General features: G+C 33.9%; 1 protein-coding gene across 2 annotated transcripts in view; it reads right to left on the reverse strand.

The window, feature by feature from the left end:
• The window catches only part of LOC136851404 (kin of IRRE-like protein 1), a 218348-nt gene that overhangs the window by 55246 nt on the left and 145602 nt on the right, over positions 1 to 17500 (reverse strand). For both annotated transcript variants that reach the window (XM_067125483.1, XM_067125482.1), the window contains exon 2: positions 9169 to 9207. In XM_067125483.1, coding sequence (XP_066981584.1) covers positions 9169 to 9207 — 39 coding nt within the window. The remainder of the gene's footprint in view (positions 1 to 9168; positions 9208 to 17500) is intronic.

The raw sequence follows: 17500 nt of genomic DNA on the forward strand, positions 1-17500 counted from the left end.
ACTGGGTACCGGGAGAGAGGTTGTGAGGGTGGAAAGGAGGCGGGTTAAAGTGAGTTACTTCGAGATCAGGAAAGGATTTCCTTTTTGACTATGAATTATGCCATCAACTTGTACCACCACCTCCTCCTCCTCCTCCTCCTCCTCCTTTTCCGTTCCATTTGACTATGAATTATGCCATCGACTTGTACCATCACCTCCTCCTCCCTCCTCCTCCTCCTCCTCCTCCTCCTCCTCCTCCTCCTCCTCCTCCCCTCCTCACTTTCTCCTCCTTCTTTTCTGTTCCATTTTGACTCTGAATTATGTCATCGACTTCCACCACCTCCTCCTCCTCCTCCTCCTCCTCCTCCTCCTCCTCCCTCCTCCTCCTCCTCCTCCTCCTCCTCCTCACTCTCTCCTCTTCCTTCTCCTTCTCTTTTCCGTTCCATTTGACTATTAATTATGTCATCGACTTGTACCACCACCTCCTCCTCCTCCTCCTCCTCCTCACTTTCCTCTTCCTTCTCCTTCTTCTCTTTTTCCGTTCCATTTTGACTATGAATTATGTCATCGACTTGTACCACCACCTCCTCCTCCTCCTCCTCCTCACTTTCCTCTTCCTTCTCCTTCTCTTTTTCCGTTCCATTTTGACTATGAATTATGCCATCAACCTGTACCACCTTCCTCACCATGGCCTCCACCTACACCTCCTCCTCCTCTTCCTCCTCCTCCTCCTCCTCCTCCTCCTCCTCCTCTTCCTCTTCCTCTTCCTCCCTTCTTCCTCCTCCTCCTCCCCCAACTCCTCCTCCTCCTCCCCAACTCCTTACCTTTCTCTTCGTTCTCTTTTTCCGTTCCATTTTGACTGTGAATTATGCCATCAGCCTGTGCCACCATCCTCACCTTGGCCTCCTCCTCCTCCTCCTCCTCCTCCTCCTCCTCCTCCTCCTCTTCCCTTCCCGGCCCTTCTTGGCTTTTTCCATCTTGGTGTTTCAGGGTGAGAGAAGTCGAGCGCGGCATCATTGCCAACTTGAGCAATTAGGCACAAGTGGGCGCTGGGAATATTCCCCCCGTCATTTTCCCCCAATTGCAAAAGAGGGGGGGGAGGAGGAGATGATGATGATGGTGACGGTGGTGTTGAAAATGATGATGATGATGATGTTGAATGTTGAGGGTTCATTGAGGCAACTTCGTGGTAATGGAAATATTAAAGAGGAACAGGTGATCAAGGAATGCTTGTGTTTGTTCTGTGGAATCTTTAGTGTGAATATATTATTCCTATATATATATACATATATATATATATATATATATATATATATATATATATATATATATATATATATATATATATATATATATATATATATATATATATATATATATATATATATATAGTATATAAGAGAGAGAGAGAGAGAGAGTAGAGAGAGAGAGAGAGAGAGAGAGAGAGAGAGAGAGAGAGAGAGGTTGGTTGCAGCCATTCATACATAAAGCTGATTCATGGAAATGGTACATCTGACGAATATAGTTTTATTCGATTTTCCGTAACTGCTCGTTCACCATTGGAGCAAAAATAACTCCAGACCTGCTTCCATGTACCTCGTGGATCCATGGTACATGTCCATAACGAGAGAGAGAGAGAGAGAGAGAGAGAGAGAGAGAGAGAGAGAGAGAGAGAGAGAGAGAGAGAGATTATGACCTAGACATTCATACCGCAAGAGTATACCCATCCCAAAGGGAAACAGATTGCATGCAAATGACTCCTTTGCATGGTTCGTGCAAATCGGAGACTGATTTGCATTGCAAATGCTTGCAAAAAATACGTCACGGCGATTGGGTTTTGCTGTAGAGCGTTTTTTGCATAAACTGTTTACGTTGTTGATGTTTGTTTTAGAGTTTTTGCTTTCTTTTTTTCATTAAAGCAACTCCATTTTGCATTCCAAAAAGATTTTGTTTACAACAGAAGTGCAAAAGAAGATGCACATTTTTTTTATTGTTATATCTGTATCACAATTTGGTTGTGATGGACCCATGCATGTGGTTACAAGACCACTATTATTATTATTATTATTATTATTATTATTATTATTATTATTATTATTATTATTATTATTATTATTCAAAAGATGAACCCTATTCATATGGTTACAAGACCATTATTATTATTATTATTATTATTATTATTATTATTATTATTATTATTATTATTATTATTATTATTATTATTCAGAAGATAAACCCTATTCATATGGAACAAGCCCACAGGGGCCATTGACTTGAAATTCAAGCTTCCATTAGAAAGCAGTAACAGAAGGTAAAAAAAAATACATAATGAAGAGAGCACTTATTGGAAAAAATAAATTAACAAATCAATAAATATATAGATAAAAATTTAAGTACATAATTAAAGTGCAAGATAATTGTATTGTTATAGTAATGTATATATATATTGTGATATATTTTTCTCCTTAGTAGACGACAACAAACACTCATGCCTCGCTCAAAAATGTCTTGATTATATATAATTTTTCTTCCTAAGAAAAGGGGCCTAATTATTCAGGGAAAGTTTCGTTATATTTTATAACGAATTACACCGCGACTTTAATTGGCTTACGCATTCGTCAAGATCGTTTGTTGATTGTATATATTCGTGCGAATAACACGAATATTGGACAATATAAAAAAAATTCCCCAGAAATTTTATAGCAAAAGAGAAGAGCCGAGAGAGAGAGAGAGAGAGAGAGAGAGAGAGAGAGAGAGAGAGAGAGAGAGAGAGAGAGAGAGAGAGAGAGCCAAATATGAGAAAGTGTAGTGAAAGGTACGGAAAATTTAATATTGCCTGGCACCGGTATTGGCACCATCAATATTCTGCTGAATATTTATTGTATTTTAACTGGTATTCTATTTACATATGTTTCGGGGATGGGTGGTCGTTGTGTGCAGCATGACTAAGTGTATATGATGCAGTTATATACACGACTTTGGGAAACAAGTGGACAGAGGCGCTTATTTCAAAATACTCATAGTAGCACAGGTCTTGAAATGGAGAGTCAAACCTGCATTTATATATGGTACAAATATATTTTAAAATAAAATCAACTGTATATACTGTATATATATATATATATATATATATATTATATATATCTATGTTTATATATATATATATTATATTATATATCTATGTTATATACATATTATTATATATATATATATATATTATATATATACACATATATATATATATATATATATATATATATATATATATATATTATATACTATACAGTATATATATGTATATGTATGTGGGTGTGTGGGGTGTGTGGGTGTGGGTATGGGTATGTATAAGCTCTGTGCCTTGTGCTCATGGATGTATGTATGTATGTATGTGCGTGGGTGCAAAACACAGGAAAACAGTAATATTATACAAAGAAAAAAGTCAATATGATATAACACTTGTCGATATGGAAATTTTATTATAAACATCAACGAGAATCATAACGCATCAATAAGGCCCCCCCCCACTTTTTTTAACCCCCTAAGCAGACATTCCATAGTATACATCTAACGTCACTTAGGTAAGAAACTCTCTCACTTTTCAGTTAACTCTCAAAGAGAACCAACCTTTTATTAGTTTTCTGTAAAAGAAAACTATTGAGATGTCTATTTGTCTGTCCGCCCGTACTTTATCTGTCCGCCCTTAGATCTTAAAACTACTGAGGCTAGAGGGCTGCAAATTGGTATGTTGATCATCCACCCTCCAGGCATCAAACATATCAAATTGCAGCCCTGTAGCCTCAGTAGCTTATTTTTTATCTAAGGTTAAAATTATCCATAATCGTGCTTCTGGCAACGCTATAGGACAGGAGACCACCGGGCCGTGGCAGAAAGTTTAATGGGCCGCGGCTCATATAGCATTATACGCTGTACAGAAAACTCCGTTGTGCCGAAGAAACTTTGGAGCATTTTTCACTTGTTCTAGTTTTCTGTACAAGAAAACTAATGTGCCTGCTTAGTGTGTCCGTCCGCACTTTTTTTTTTTGTCCTCACTTTTTCTGTCCGCCCTCAGATCATAAAAACTACTTAGGCTAGAGGGCTGCAAATTGTTATGTTGATCATCCACCCACCAATCATCAAACATACCCAATTGCAGCTCTCTAGCCTCAGCAGTTTTTATTCTATTTAAGGTTAAAGTTAGCCATGATCGTACATCTGGCAACGCAACGGGACAGGAGACCACCGGGCCGTGGCTGAAAGTTTCATGGGCAGCGGCTCATACAGCATAATACCGAGACCACCGAGAGATAGCTCAATTTTCGGTGGCCTTGACCTTACGCTGTAGCGGCTGTACAGAAAACTCGATGGCGCCGAAGAAACTTCGGCGCATTTTCCCCTCGTTTTTATTTTCACTTCCAGTCAGACGTCAAACTGACGAGTCACCTTTTCCCCAAAGCGCCAGCAAGTTACTCTGTTTCATTCTCCCGCAATTCCCCCTTGCACCTTGAAGGTGAAGTGTGAAGACGGTGTATTCATGGACCGAGTCGTTGCGACACCTGAGGATACCTGAGGAGGCCTGGGTGTAAGTGTGTGAGTGTGCAAGTGTGTGGTGGGACTTGGACGCAAGGAAGATGCATCTAATTATCTTTAGTTGGTGCGTGTACGTGTCAGAAACTTTTATTTTTTAATTTTTGGTGTCGTCGCATGGATGGTTTATGTATGGGTGTGATGTGTTGTAGTTTTTTTTCTGAGAAGTTTATATTAATATGTATGTATGTATGTATGTATGTATATGTATATATATATATATATATATATATATGATATATATATACATATATATATATATATATATATATATATATATATATATATATATATATATATATATATATATATATATATATATATGAACATATATTATATATATATATATATATATATATATATATATATATATATATATATATATATGAAATGGCATAATGAAATAGTAAAAAATTCTCACAGAATACACTCAGACGCCACCAAAAATGAATCGACTCCATCTCTGCTATGAATATTCGATATCTGATAATGTTTTCACCCGAACGGACTTGAAACAGTAAATAACGCATATAACGCATATTTGCAAGGATATCAACAATTTAATTCTCTTGTGGTTGAGGATGCGTTAGAATTTTGCCTTGTCTTTCGGGGCAAAGTTTTAAATGTCAAATTTTCCTGAGAAATAATTAGATTTTTGGCCGCGAAGAATATATATATTTTTTTTTCGACCACAAACTTTTAATTAAATGACTTTGCTTTTTTCCCCACCCCTCGTAAGTTGCGCTGCCTTTCCCGTCTCGAGCAACTTGTATTAAGTAGGTAAATTCATGTTTACTAAATAGATAATCGGTTCACTGGTATTTGAATATTGGGAAATTTACAGTAGTGCCTCGGTTACCTAATGGAAAGACAATGATAATTAACAAGATTAACTTTAACTATTTTTTTGTGCTTTTTTCGTCTCGAACAACATGTAATAATTAGGGAAATTCATGTTTACAAAACATGTATCGTTTCATCGGTATTGAGAAAAACTGGAAAGTTAAAAGGAATGTCAAAATTACGTGTTAGAATGCCATTGATAATTAACAATATTAACATTAACTCTTTTCTACGCCGTTTTCATAATAAGTAGGGAAATTCACGTTTAAAACTAATTAATCAGTTCAGTGTTATTGATACAAGTCTAGAAATTTAACAGGAATGTCTCATTAACCTATTAGAATGCCAATGATAATTAACATCATTAACATTAATAACTATTTTTTTTATATTTTTCTCGTCTCGGCAACATGTAATAAGTAATGACATTCATGTTTACTCAATATATATCGTTTCATCGTTACTGATAAAAATTGGAAAATTAACATTATAACTATTAGAAAAATTTTTTATGCCATTCTCGTCTCAAGAAACATGTAATAAATAGGTAAATTCATGTTTTATCAAAATATGTATCGTTTCACAGTTATTGATAAAAATTGGAAAATTAACAGGAGTGTCTCGGTCACTAGAATGACAATGATAATTACCATTTTTAACATTAACCAAATTCTGTCCCTTTTTCGTCTCGGGCAACGCGCAATAAGTAATGGAATTAATGTTGAAAAATAGAGATCGTTTCATTGTTATTGATAAAATGTAGAAATTTAACAGGAATGGCTCAATTATCTATTAGAATGCTAATGAGAATTAACATTTAAAAAACGAACCAATTCTCAGCAACGATCTACAGCAAGTGGCAATAAATCCCTTGATTTATACAGTGCCGTAATTGAAATGATCCAGTATTTATTTATTCGGTTGATCTGACGTACAGAGACGAAACGACGACAAAAATTGTAATCTTAAAAATTAATGTGTTTCTTATCCTTGTACTGAAAATAGTCCACAAATGTAAAAGTGCAAGAAAACGCCATAATCTTTTTCACAAACGAATTTTAGATTCAGCAACCTGGATGCAGATAGAAGATTCATCTCCTTCCGGGAAAAAGCGTAACAAAACAATAGAATAATTGATTTTGTGACCTGCAAGAAACAGGTAAAAAATGCACCGAAGTTTCTTCGGCGCAGTCGAGTTTTCTGTACAGCGTATAATGAAGGCCACCAAAATAGACCTGTCTTTCGGTGGTCTCGCTATAATGCTGTATGAACCGCGGCTCATGAAACTTTAACCATGGCCCTGATGGTGGCGTGTCCTATATCGGGCAGACGCACGAGAATGGCTAACTTTAACGTTAAATAAAATGAAACTACTGAGGATAGAGGGCTGCAATTTGGTTTGTTTGATGACTGGAAGGTGGATGATCGACATACCAATTTGCAGCCCTCTAGCCTCAGCAGTTTTTAAGATCTGAGGGCGGACAGAAAAAGTGCGGACGGACAGACAAATAGGTGACAATAGTTTTCTTTCACAGAAAACTAAAAAGAAAATATTCTGTTTTTCAACGGCAATAAAATCATGACATGAAAATAATCCACTTCACAAAATATGTAGTGGCCGAAAGAGAACAGAAAATGTCGGGAGGCGAGGGAAAGAAATTTTTTTTTTTTTTTTCGAAGAAACAATTCTAATCAACTAAATTATTTGCTAAGGTTTTCTTCGGTCGACAGCGCGGGAGAGAGAAGAAAATTGCGATACCCCTGGGAATTGAGGAGGAGGGAGGAGGAGGAGGAGGAGGAGGAGGAGTTCCAGTAACAAAATTTTGTGGCCAATTGCGGTTTGTTCCTCAGCTTGGAAGGTGTGAAAATATTTGTTTCTCCAAAAGTTATTGGGACAAGTTTTATTTTTTTTTGGCCTCTGCCATTATCTGTTTTCTGTTTTTGGCTTGTTTTTTTTATGTATGTCTTCTGTAATTATTTGTAAGATTTCGTCATGGATACTTGAATTATTTTCATCAACGTAATTTTGAAGTAATTAATGGTGGATTTGTTGTTGCTATTCTGTTCGTTTGTCATTTTTCAAGTGTTATACGTGGGTTACTTTATAATAAAATTATATACGGAAAGTTGTGTAAAGGAAATTACATTATTTTTGTGTGTTTTAGTTTAAAATACATTTAATCCTTGAAAACAAATGGGTTAACTGATCTCACAGTAACTAGATATTATTTTATCGTGGATAAAGTGGTTTCGAAATGTTAAATTATGACTTTCCATCATTGTGATAAGGAAGGAATATTAATGACATTTGCCATCATTTTCCGGAAGGACCACAAATTATCAGTCAATCTTTAACCCTATAGAGGGACGGTGCCGTCAGTGCACCTCATGCGGTGGACTATAGGCGTTACTTGAGGTTCTTTGCAGCGTCCCTTCGGCCCCTAGCTGCAACCCCTCTCATTCCTTTTACTGTACCTCCGTTCATATTCTCTTTCTTCCATCTTACTTTCCACCCTCTCCTACTAATTGTTTCATAGTGCAACTGCTTTGAGGTTTTCCTTCTGTTGCGTCATTAAAACCTTTTTACTGTCAGCTTATATTTCAGCGCTGAATGACCTCATAGGACCCGGCGGTTGGCCTTTTGTCCAAAATTCTGATTTCATCAATCTTTGAGAAAAATTTGAACTAAGAATTTTTATATTAGATTAAAAGAAACATAAAGGTCATTGTCCTTAAAATCATCACTTAGTTAAATCAGATGTTCTTGTTAATCTTGTAAAAGACTAAACTGGACAAAAAAAATCTTTATAAAATGCTCTTCTTAATTCTGTAAAAGTCTAAACTGGACAAAAAAAATGTTCATAAAATGTTCTTGTAAATTTTTGTAAAAGTCTGATCTGGAAAAAAAAAATCTTCATAAAATGTTCTTGTAAATTTTGTAAAAGATTAAACTGGACAAAAAAATGTCTTAGTAAAATGTTCTTCTTTGTAAAGTTTTTGTCAAAAGTCTGATCTGTAAAAGTCAAAAACAAATCTTAATAAAATGTTCTTGTAAATTTTGTAAAAGACTAAACTGGACAAAAAAAAATCTTAATAAAATGTTCTTCTTCACAAAAATTACATTTTGTAAAAGTCTGAACTGGAAAAAAAAAAATCAGAATAAAATGTTCTTGTAAATTTTGTAAAAGACTAAACTGGACAAAAACAAATCTTAATAAAATGTTCTTTTTTGTAAATTTTGTAAAAGACTGAACTGGAAAAAATTTTAAATAAAATGTTCTTGTAAATTTTGTAAAAGTCTGAACTGGACAAAAAAAAATATTAATAAGATGTTCTTGAAAATTTTGTAAAAGACTAAGTCGGTAAAAGAAATCTTAATAGAATGATCTTGTAAATTTTTTAAAACGCTAAACTTGACAAAGAAAATCTTAATCAAATGTTCTTGTCAATTCTGTAAAATACTAAGCTGAAAAAAAATTCTCGTAAAATGTTTTGTAAATTTGGTAAAAGACAAAACGGGGCAAAAAAATCTTAATAAAATGCCCTTGATAACTTTATAAAAAACTAAACTGTAAAAAAATAATCTTATTGCCTAATCATTCTATTCACAATATTACTTGTTGATTAAAGAGAAAATTAAACTACTGGGCAACATAGAAATGAGCATAGATTGAATATTGACTTCACAAATACCAGTGTTCTTCACGTGGTTTAGGATATACCGTAAATGCTGATAGGGAATGTAAACACCTTTCAATTTACCTCCATCATTGATTGTAGACACATCATACGAAGCCGTACCTGAAACGGAAAATGGTATGAGTTCATATTGCATAAGCATATCAAAGGGTTTTTTACCATTGGTATAAATAATAATAATAATAATAATAATAATAGTAATAATAATAATAATAATAATATATATATAATATATATATATATATATATATATATATATATATATATATATATATATATATATATATATATATATATATATATATATATATATATATATATATAGCTTATTTATACAGATGGGATACTGTGAAGTTTGATATTAGAGCTAAAGAATGCGTTTTTCCAAGTGTGTTTAAAATAAAATATAGATCAGTTCTCCATTATGTTTTAATTGAATGGGACCTACAGAATTTTGGGTACAAAATGTATCGTTTTAAGAAAGACGAGATGCCGATGAACGCTATAAACGAAAAAGAAGTGTTAAGAAAGAAAACTGCAAAGAAGATATTTTAGCCGGATGTTATTCTCGGTAACAAAAAAAAAAAACAAAACAAAGGTGAATGTGAGATTTACAGACGGACAGAGTCCGTTACAAATGATTTTCCAATCTTTCTTTTCTGGTTTAAGGCGAGGGGAGAGTAAATGTCACCTCTTGTCCAAACGTAGTTTCGTGTGACTTTTAGGGACCTTCTCAACCATTCCTTTTTTTTTTTATGTATTCTCACTCTTAAAAGTCACCCCCAAAAGAAACTTTATCCTCCATTTCAACCCGTCATTTCAACTGTTTCTAATTTTCTGTAATTAAAAGTTAGAGTAATTTCAAAGATTATCATCATAATTATTATAACATGATTGGGGAGTTCTTATGAACGGAGATTAATCCCCCCAAACAAAACAAAAAAAAAAAAACAGGTGGAGGTTTCGAAAGAAAAAATAATAACAGCTGTAGGTTTGGAAAGGAAAAAAAAATAGCAGGTGGAGGTTTGAAAAAATCAACAAGTGGAGCTTTGGGAAGAAAAAATAATAACAGGTGGAGGTTTGGGAGGAAAAAATAATAACATCTGAAGGTTTGGAAAGAAACTAATAACAGGTGGAGGTTTGGAAAGAAAAAATAATAACATCTGAAGGTTTGGAAAGAAACTAATAACAGGTGGAGGTTCGGAAAGAAAAAATAATAACAGGTGGAGGTTTGGAAAGAGAAAAAAATAACATTTAGAGGTTTCTAAAGAAAAAAATATTAACGTGGAGAATTTTGAAATCTAATCAAGACAGCTGTTCATGCATAACGGTAAACGTATTAGTAAATTACGATATGTAATTTGTTATACAACGTTACTACACTAGAATTATAAAGGAAAATATCAGCTTTCATAAACCGTTTGAAAGTTTCAATTAATTTCTCGTCAAAGCTCATAAAAAACGCCAAGAGTACGAGAGAGAGAGAGAGAGAGAGAGAGAGAGAGAGAGAGAGAGAGAGAGAGAGAGAACACTCAGACTGCAGAGAGAGGTTATTCAAAGAGAGAACACTCGCAGATCGGGTTATTAACACCGGAATAAGAACGACTGGACGCCCTTCCCAAATTCAGCGAATATGGGGGGAAAAGAGCGAAAGGTCTATTGGTATGATAAGTGAAGAGGACCCGTGAAACGCCGGTCCTCCTCAAAACCGCCCCAAAAATGGCTCCCGATTTTTCCCCTGAACCTTAAAAGATTGAGGGAAATGGCCTCAGAAACGACGTTACGTTATGCGTGGATCAGGGGAGAGAGAGAGAGAGAGAGAGAGAGAGAGAGAGAGAGAGAGAGAGAGAGAGAAAATAAAAAGATTGCCCTTCTGTTTTCTATATACGATTGCAATTGATGACAGTAGATTGACTGCCGATGCAGAAGAGAGAGAGAGAGAGACAAAAAGACAGACAGATGCAAAATCACAAACACTGACAATTGTGACAGTAGAGATTATATATATATATATATATATAGATATAGATATATATATATATATATATATATGGTATATATATATATATATATATATATATATATATATATATATATATATATATATATATATATATATAGGAGAGAGAGAGAATAATAATAATAATAATAAATAATAATAATAATAATAATAATAATAATAATAATAATAGTCTCATGTCGAATAAAGAATAGCAATACGATTTATAGAACATAAGCATGAAGATACGAAGATTGATTTGCCATTTTGGGTGTTTTATTTATTTATTTATTTTTTTTTTTACTTTTTGACGTTATTTTCCAAGGCTTATGAAAGAACTTTCTCCACGTTGGTTTGCCGTGCGCCATCCTATAAAAAGGAGCTTCTCTCTAAAGCTCTTTCCAGAATAATTTCATTTCGGAAATCCTTCCGATTTCTGGGACTCTCTAAGACTTAAAACTTTGCCAGTAAACCTTAAGTATTTACTCTCATCCCGCGCTGAGGCCTCAGACTTAATTTAGCGAAAGCTCGGGACTAAGACAAGATTGGGATATAAAAATGATTTTTTTTTATTTTATGAAGATTTTTAAAATAATCGAATGAAAAGCAAAATTGATTCAAGTTAGGAAATCTTAGTGTGATAACTGGGATAAAACAAATTATTTTGGGATAAAATTTTTATTTTGTATGTTCAACTAATTGATTGAAAAGAAACATTGATTAACGTTAGGAAATCTTCGTGTGATAGCTGAGATAAAAAAAAAATTATGAACGTTTTAAAATAATCGAATGAAAAGCAAAATTGATTCAAATTAGGAAATCTTAGTGTGGTAACTGGGAAAAAAATTATTTGGGGATAAAAATATTATTTTTTAAAATTTTTATGAACATTTTTAAAATAATCGAATGAAAAGCAAAATTGATTTGATCAAATTCACGACATTTCGAAATCAAAGGTCACATTGATTTAAAACAACCAAACTCATGATTTTATCAAATTCAAGTCATTTGAAATCAAATACAAATCAGTCAGTGGGGGCTATCCTGTCTGAAACATGGGTAGAACCGGTCACCCCTTAGGGGCAAAGTAAAAGTTTGCATGTATATTTTAGTGGGGATGCATTTCATGAGTATTTCCTTTCAGTCTCCGTTCCAGAAATGAAAACAGAGAAAAGCAAGAAACGAAAAATGGGAAGGATATGGAAAATACAATTTCTATAGTAAGAATATAAATTGGTCAAAAATAAATGAAGAATTAAACAAAGGGGAAAAGTAATTTGTAGTTTCATCATCCATGCTAAAATATTAGAGGAAATAGGGGGAAAATATATACCGAAGAAAAAAAGTAATCATCAGTGCACCTCATTCTGGGCACTTGTTCCAGAAAATTAGAAAGCGGAAAATGTTCTTTGCAGAAAAGTTCCTGGAAAGTTGGAACTAAAAAGTAAGATAGAAAATGCAGAACAAAAGATTTCATTCCTTTTACTGTACCTCCGTTCACATTCTCATTCCTAAAATCTTTTTTTTCACCGTGCAAAAATTGAATTTCAGTAGTGCCCTCTAAGAATTGAAGGGGTTAACGAATCCTGTTACCCTTTCAAAGATTTTACACTCAATTTCCCTTTGAAAAAGAAGCTCAACGAAATAAGAGATGAAAATCCCAATGTTTGAGATTTAGATATTGGCCTATATTGTTTTGAAATTTCCATTCAGCATCGACGTTCAGATGCATACCGCAAATGTTAAAGAAAGTGGTTCATTCAATTCTCGACGCCATAATAAGACAGTCGATCAGGCAAGATTTATGATGACATAAATTACCTCATTCTCTCTCATGCAAGACTGGTCATTTACTCAAAGTATAGGCAGAAAAAAATATAAGACCTTCTGGTATTTTTAATGCCTGTTTTGCGTGAAAAAGTACACAAACCCAACTGTTTCAAAAAGCACATATATAAAAAATTTTGAAAAAGATACAGATGTGGTTTTCTGCAAAAGCTTTTGACAAGGAATGCTGATATGATTAGCGAAAAAAAGAAAACATAACATTGTTGACAAATAGGAAGATGGATAAAAAGAATTTTTCAAAACAGTGATAGTTAACGATGAGAAACTATATATATATATATACCACAGGGTACGGTGTTAGCTGCATTATGTTTATGATTATGATATATATAGACATAGATATATAATGTTAAGGACTCAGTAGTAGAAGTTTCGCAGATGACACAAGAATAAGTAGAGAAATTATGTGATGAAGATATATATATGCTACAAAGAGATATATAAAATATATAAATGGGCAGAGATAAATAGGATGGTATTTATCTGATAAAATTTGGAATCGTTTAATTAGTAAAATAGGTAATTTTTATATAAAGGACTAGTTAATTTTCAGAGACAATCACAAACACTGCTTCCATCCTAAAGATTATTTTAATTATAAATGGCGAAATGTAAATGCTCAAATCAAATGCAAGTTAGACAAAAAGTAAATGGGAATGTTCTCTCTCTCTGAACACATGATTATCTCTTTATCTCTCTCTCTCTCTCTCTCTCTCTCTCTCTGAATATTCTCTCTCTCTCTCTCTCACACACCAAAAGGATACACAACAGAGAGTGTACAAAGGTTTTGAGAATCAGAAAAGTTCAGGACCTTGACTACTGGGAAAGATTACAATAATGTTTATATAGTTCTTGAGAAGAGTTGTCACATGGCAATGATTTTTAAACAGTCTTGCTTACCCAAAAACACACTATTTTGAAAATGGAAATGGAGCAGAAAATTAAATTGCCAAAAACTTACCAGGAAAATGGATTAATCCACCACGCACCAGCATCGATAAAGACAAACCAGCTCATTGAGAACATAACAGAGTGAAGATGTGATTAAAAGACATAGAGATCTAAGATGCATCCCAGACCATCCAAGACTGGAAGATGGAAAATATAGGAAAATGTTGAACTCTCTGAAGACAGAAAAAGGTGACAGACTGAGGGACCTGGGGCAACACATCAGGCAAAATTGTAAGGTCTGTAAGGTAAGGTTGGAAGGGGTAGTGTCATCAGTGGATATTCTGGGCACTGGGATTAAATGTTCTTTGCAGCGTTCCTTAGGAAGATAATTCAGACATTCTGTAAGGATTCCTCCAATTAGGAAGATAATTTGACATTCAGAAGGATGAATTAGGAAGATAATTAGACATTCAAAGGATGAATTAGGAAGATAATTAGACATTCAGCGAAGGACGAATTAGGTCCCAAAGATAATTATTTTACATTCCATTCAGCATCGAAGGATGACGCATTAGGAAGATAATTCTCGACATAATGACATTCAAGCTAGAAGGATGAATTGCCTGGTCATTTACTCAACGAGGCATGGAAGATGATTAAGACATTCAGAAGCAAGAGTTATTTTGAAAGGTGTTTTTTTTGCAAGGCGGAAGATGATTAGACATTCAGAAGGATGATTAGGTAAGATGTTAGACATTCAGAGTTAGGATGAATTAGGAAGATAATTAGACATTCAGAAGGATGAATTAGGAAGATAATTAGACATTCAGAAGGATGAATTAGGAAGATAATTAGACATTCAGAAGGATGAATTAGGAAGATAATTAGACATTCAGAAGGATGAATTAGGAAGATAATTAGACATTCAGAAGGATGAATTAGGAAGATTATTTTACATTCAGAAGGATGAATTAGGAAGATGATTAGACATTCAGAAGAATGAATTAGACAAGATGATTAGACATTCAGAAGGATGAATTAGGAAGATAATTAGACATTTTTTCCTCAGAAGATAATTAGACATTCAGAAGGATGTTCGTCTTGCTTGTTTTGGAAGATAATTAGACATTCAGAAGGATGAATTAGGAAGGTAAACAGACATTCAGAAGGATGAATTGGAAGATGATTTTTTTTCTTGGAAAATGGATGAGATTAGGAAGACAAAGACATTCAGAAGGAGGGAAAAGGAAGATAATTAGACATTCAGAAGGATGAATTAGGAAGATGATTAGATATTCAAAAGGATGAAAATTTGAAAGATAATTAGACATTCAGAAGGATGAATTAGGAAATAATTACACATTCAGAAGGATGAATTAGGAAGATGATTAGACATTCAAAAGGATGAATTTTGGGGATAATTAGACATTCAGAAGGATGAATTAGGAAGATAATTAGACATTCAGAAGGATGAATCAGGAAGATGATTAGACATTCAAAAGGATGAATTAGGAAGATAATTAGACATTCAGAAGGATGAATTAGGAAGATAATTAGACATTCAGAAGGATGAATTAGGAAGATGATTAGACATTCAAAAGGATGAATTATTAAGATGATTAGACATTCAGAAGGATGAATTAGGAAGGTAATTAGACATTCAGAAGGATGAATTATTAAGATAATTAGACATGCAGAAGGATGAATTAGGAAGATAATTAGACATTCAGAAGATGAATTAGGAAGATAATTAGACATTCAGAAGGATGAATTTTGGGAAGATAATTAGACATTCAGAAGGATGAATTAGTAAGATAATTAAGCATTCAGAAGATGAATTAGGAAGATGATTAGATATTCAGAAGGATGAATTAGGAAGATGAGTAGACATTCAGAAGGATGAATTAGGAAGATAAGTAGACATTGAGAAGGCTGAATTAGGAAGATAAATTAGACATTCAGAAGGGTGAATTAGGAAGATGATTAGGCATTCGGAAGGATGAATCAGGAAGATAATTGGACATTCAGCAGGATGTATTAGGAAGATAATTAGACATTCAGAAGGATGAATTAATTTATGTGGCTGGTGGAGGTGCAAATCAGATATATGGTAGAATGGAGTAGAATTTAATGGATAAAATAATTTAAAAACGCAGCTAATTTTAAAAAAGTGAATATTTTAAGAAAGGAAAATAACCATGGATTAAGAGGGAGGTAGAATTTCATTAACAATAAAATAATTTAAAAATTCAACTAATTTTAAGAGACGAGTATTTTTAGAAAGAGGAAAATAATCATGGTTTAAGATGGAGGCAGAATTTCATTAATAATAATAATTTAAAAATTCAGCTAATTGTAAAAGAATATTTTAAAGAAAGAAGAATTAAAAAGGAAATCAGTGATAGAACCACGGAGAAAGAGGAAGAAATATAAGCCACAGATCTGACTAAGAAGTGAAACGAGAATAAGTAAGTAAAACTATATAGTTATAAGAAGAAAAAGAAAAAAATAAAACTATACAGAAGTAAGAAGTAAAAAAAAAAATCTAGGATGAATTAGAAAGGAAATTAGAGACAGAACCACAGGGAAACAGGAAGAAGTATAAGCCACAGATCATCAAGAAATGAAACGGGAAAAAAGTAAATAAAAATATACAGCTATAAGAAAATAAAAAGTTGGAAAAAATAAAACTATACAGAAGTAAGAAGTACAAAAAAAAAAATGGAGGAGGAGGAGGAGGAGGAGGAGGAGGAGGAGGAGGAGGAAGTTGCGTTCTCTCTGCCAATTGTTTCTCCAGAGCTCTTCCTCCAGAGGTGAATGAAACGCACCGGTTGTGTGCACCTCTTAAAATATATATTTTTTTTCTCTTTTTTGACATCTCTTCAAGAGCCTTTATATCCACGAGACCCGAGCTGGGTCCTTTCTTTGGTGTCTCTGTCGGTTACAGGAAACGGTGGGAACACAGAGGAAATGAAGGACAAAGGCCAAAGCAAATGAAGAGTAAATTGGGGTCGAGTTGAAATTCGTTTTCATGGGACTTTTTTTTTTATTTTTTTAGGGCGTAATTTTCTTTAAGGAAGATCTACCTTTTATTCTTCAGACATTTTCTGAGAGAGAATTTAAACAAGTAAAAAATGGGCCGAAGTTTCTTCGGCGCAGTCGAGTTTCCTGTACAGCCGCAACAGCGCATAATCAAGGCCACCGACAATAGATCTATCTTTCGGTGGTCTCGGTATAATGCTGTATGAGCCGCGGCCCTTGAAACTATGTATACAGCCCAGTGGTGGCCTACCCTATATCGTTGCCAAAAGCACGATTATGGCTAACTTCAACCTTAAATGAAATAAAAACTACTGAGGCTAGAGGGCTGCAATTTTGTATGATTGATTGTTGGAGGGTGGAAGATCAACATACCAGTTTGTAGCCCTCTAGCCTCAGTAGTTTTTAAGATCTGAGGGCGGACAGAAAGAAAATGCGGACAGAATAAAGTGCGGACGGACAGACAAAGCCGGCACAATGATTTTCTTTTGCAGGAAACTAAAAACGTCACTTGTGATTATGATCGAGTTAGCGATGCTTAGTCATTTAAATTTGTTGATACATAACTTGAGCTGAAGTATTTTAACTGGCTTACTCAGGCCTTTTGTACATGATAAT

This window comes from Macrobrachium rosenbergii, chromosome 23, assembly GCF_040412425.1.
Source record: "Macrobrachium rosenbergii isolate ZJJX-2024 chromosome 23, ASM4041242v1, whole genome shotgun sequence".
NCBI lineage: Eukaryota > Metazoa > Arthropoda > Malacostraca > Decapoda > Palaemonidae > Macrobrachium > Macrobrachium rosenbergii.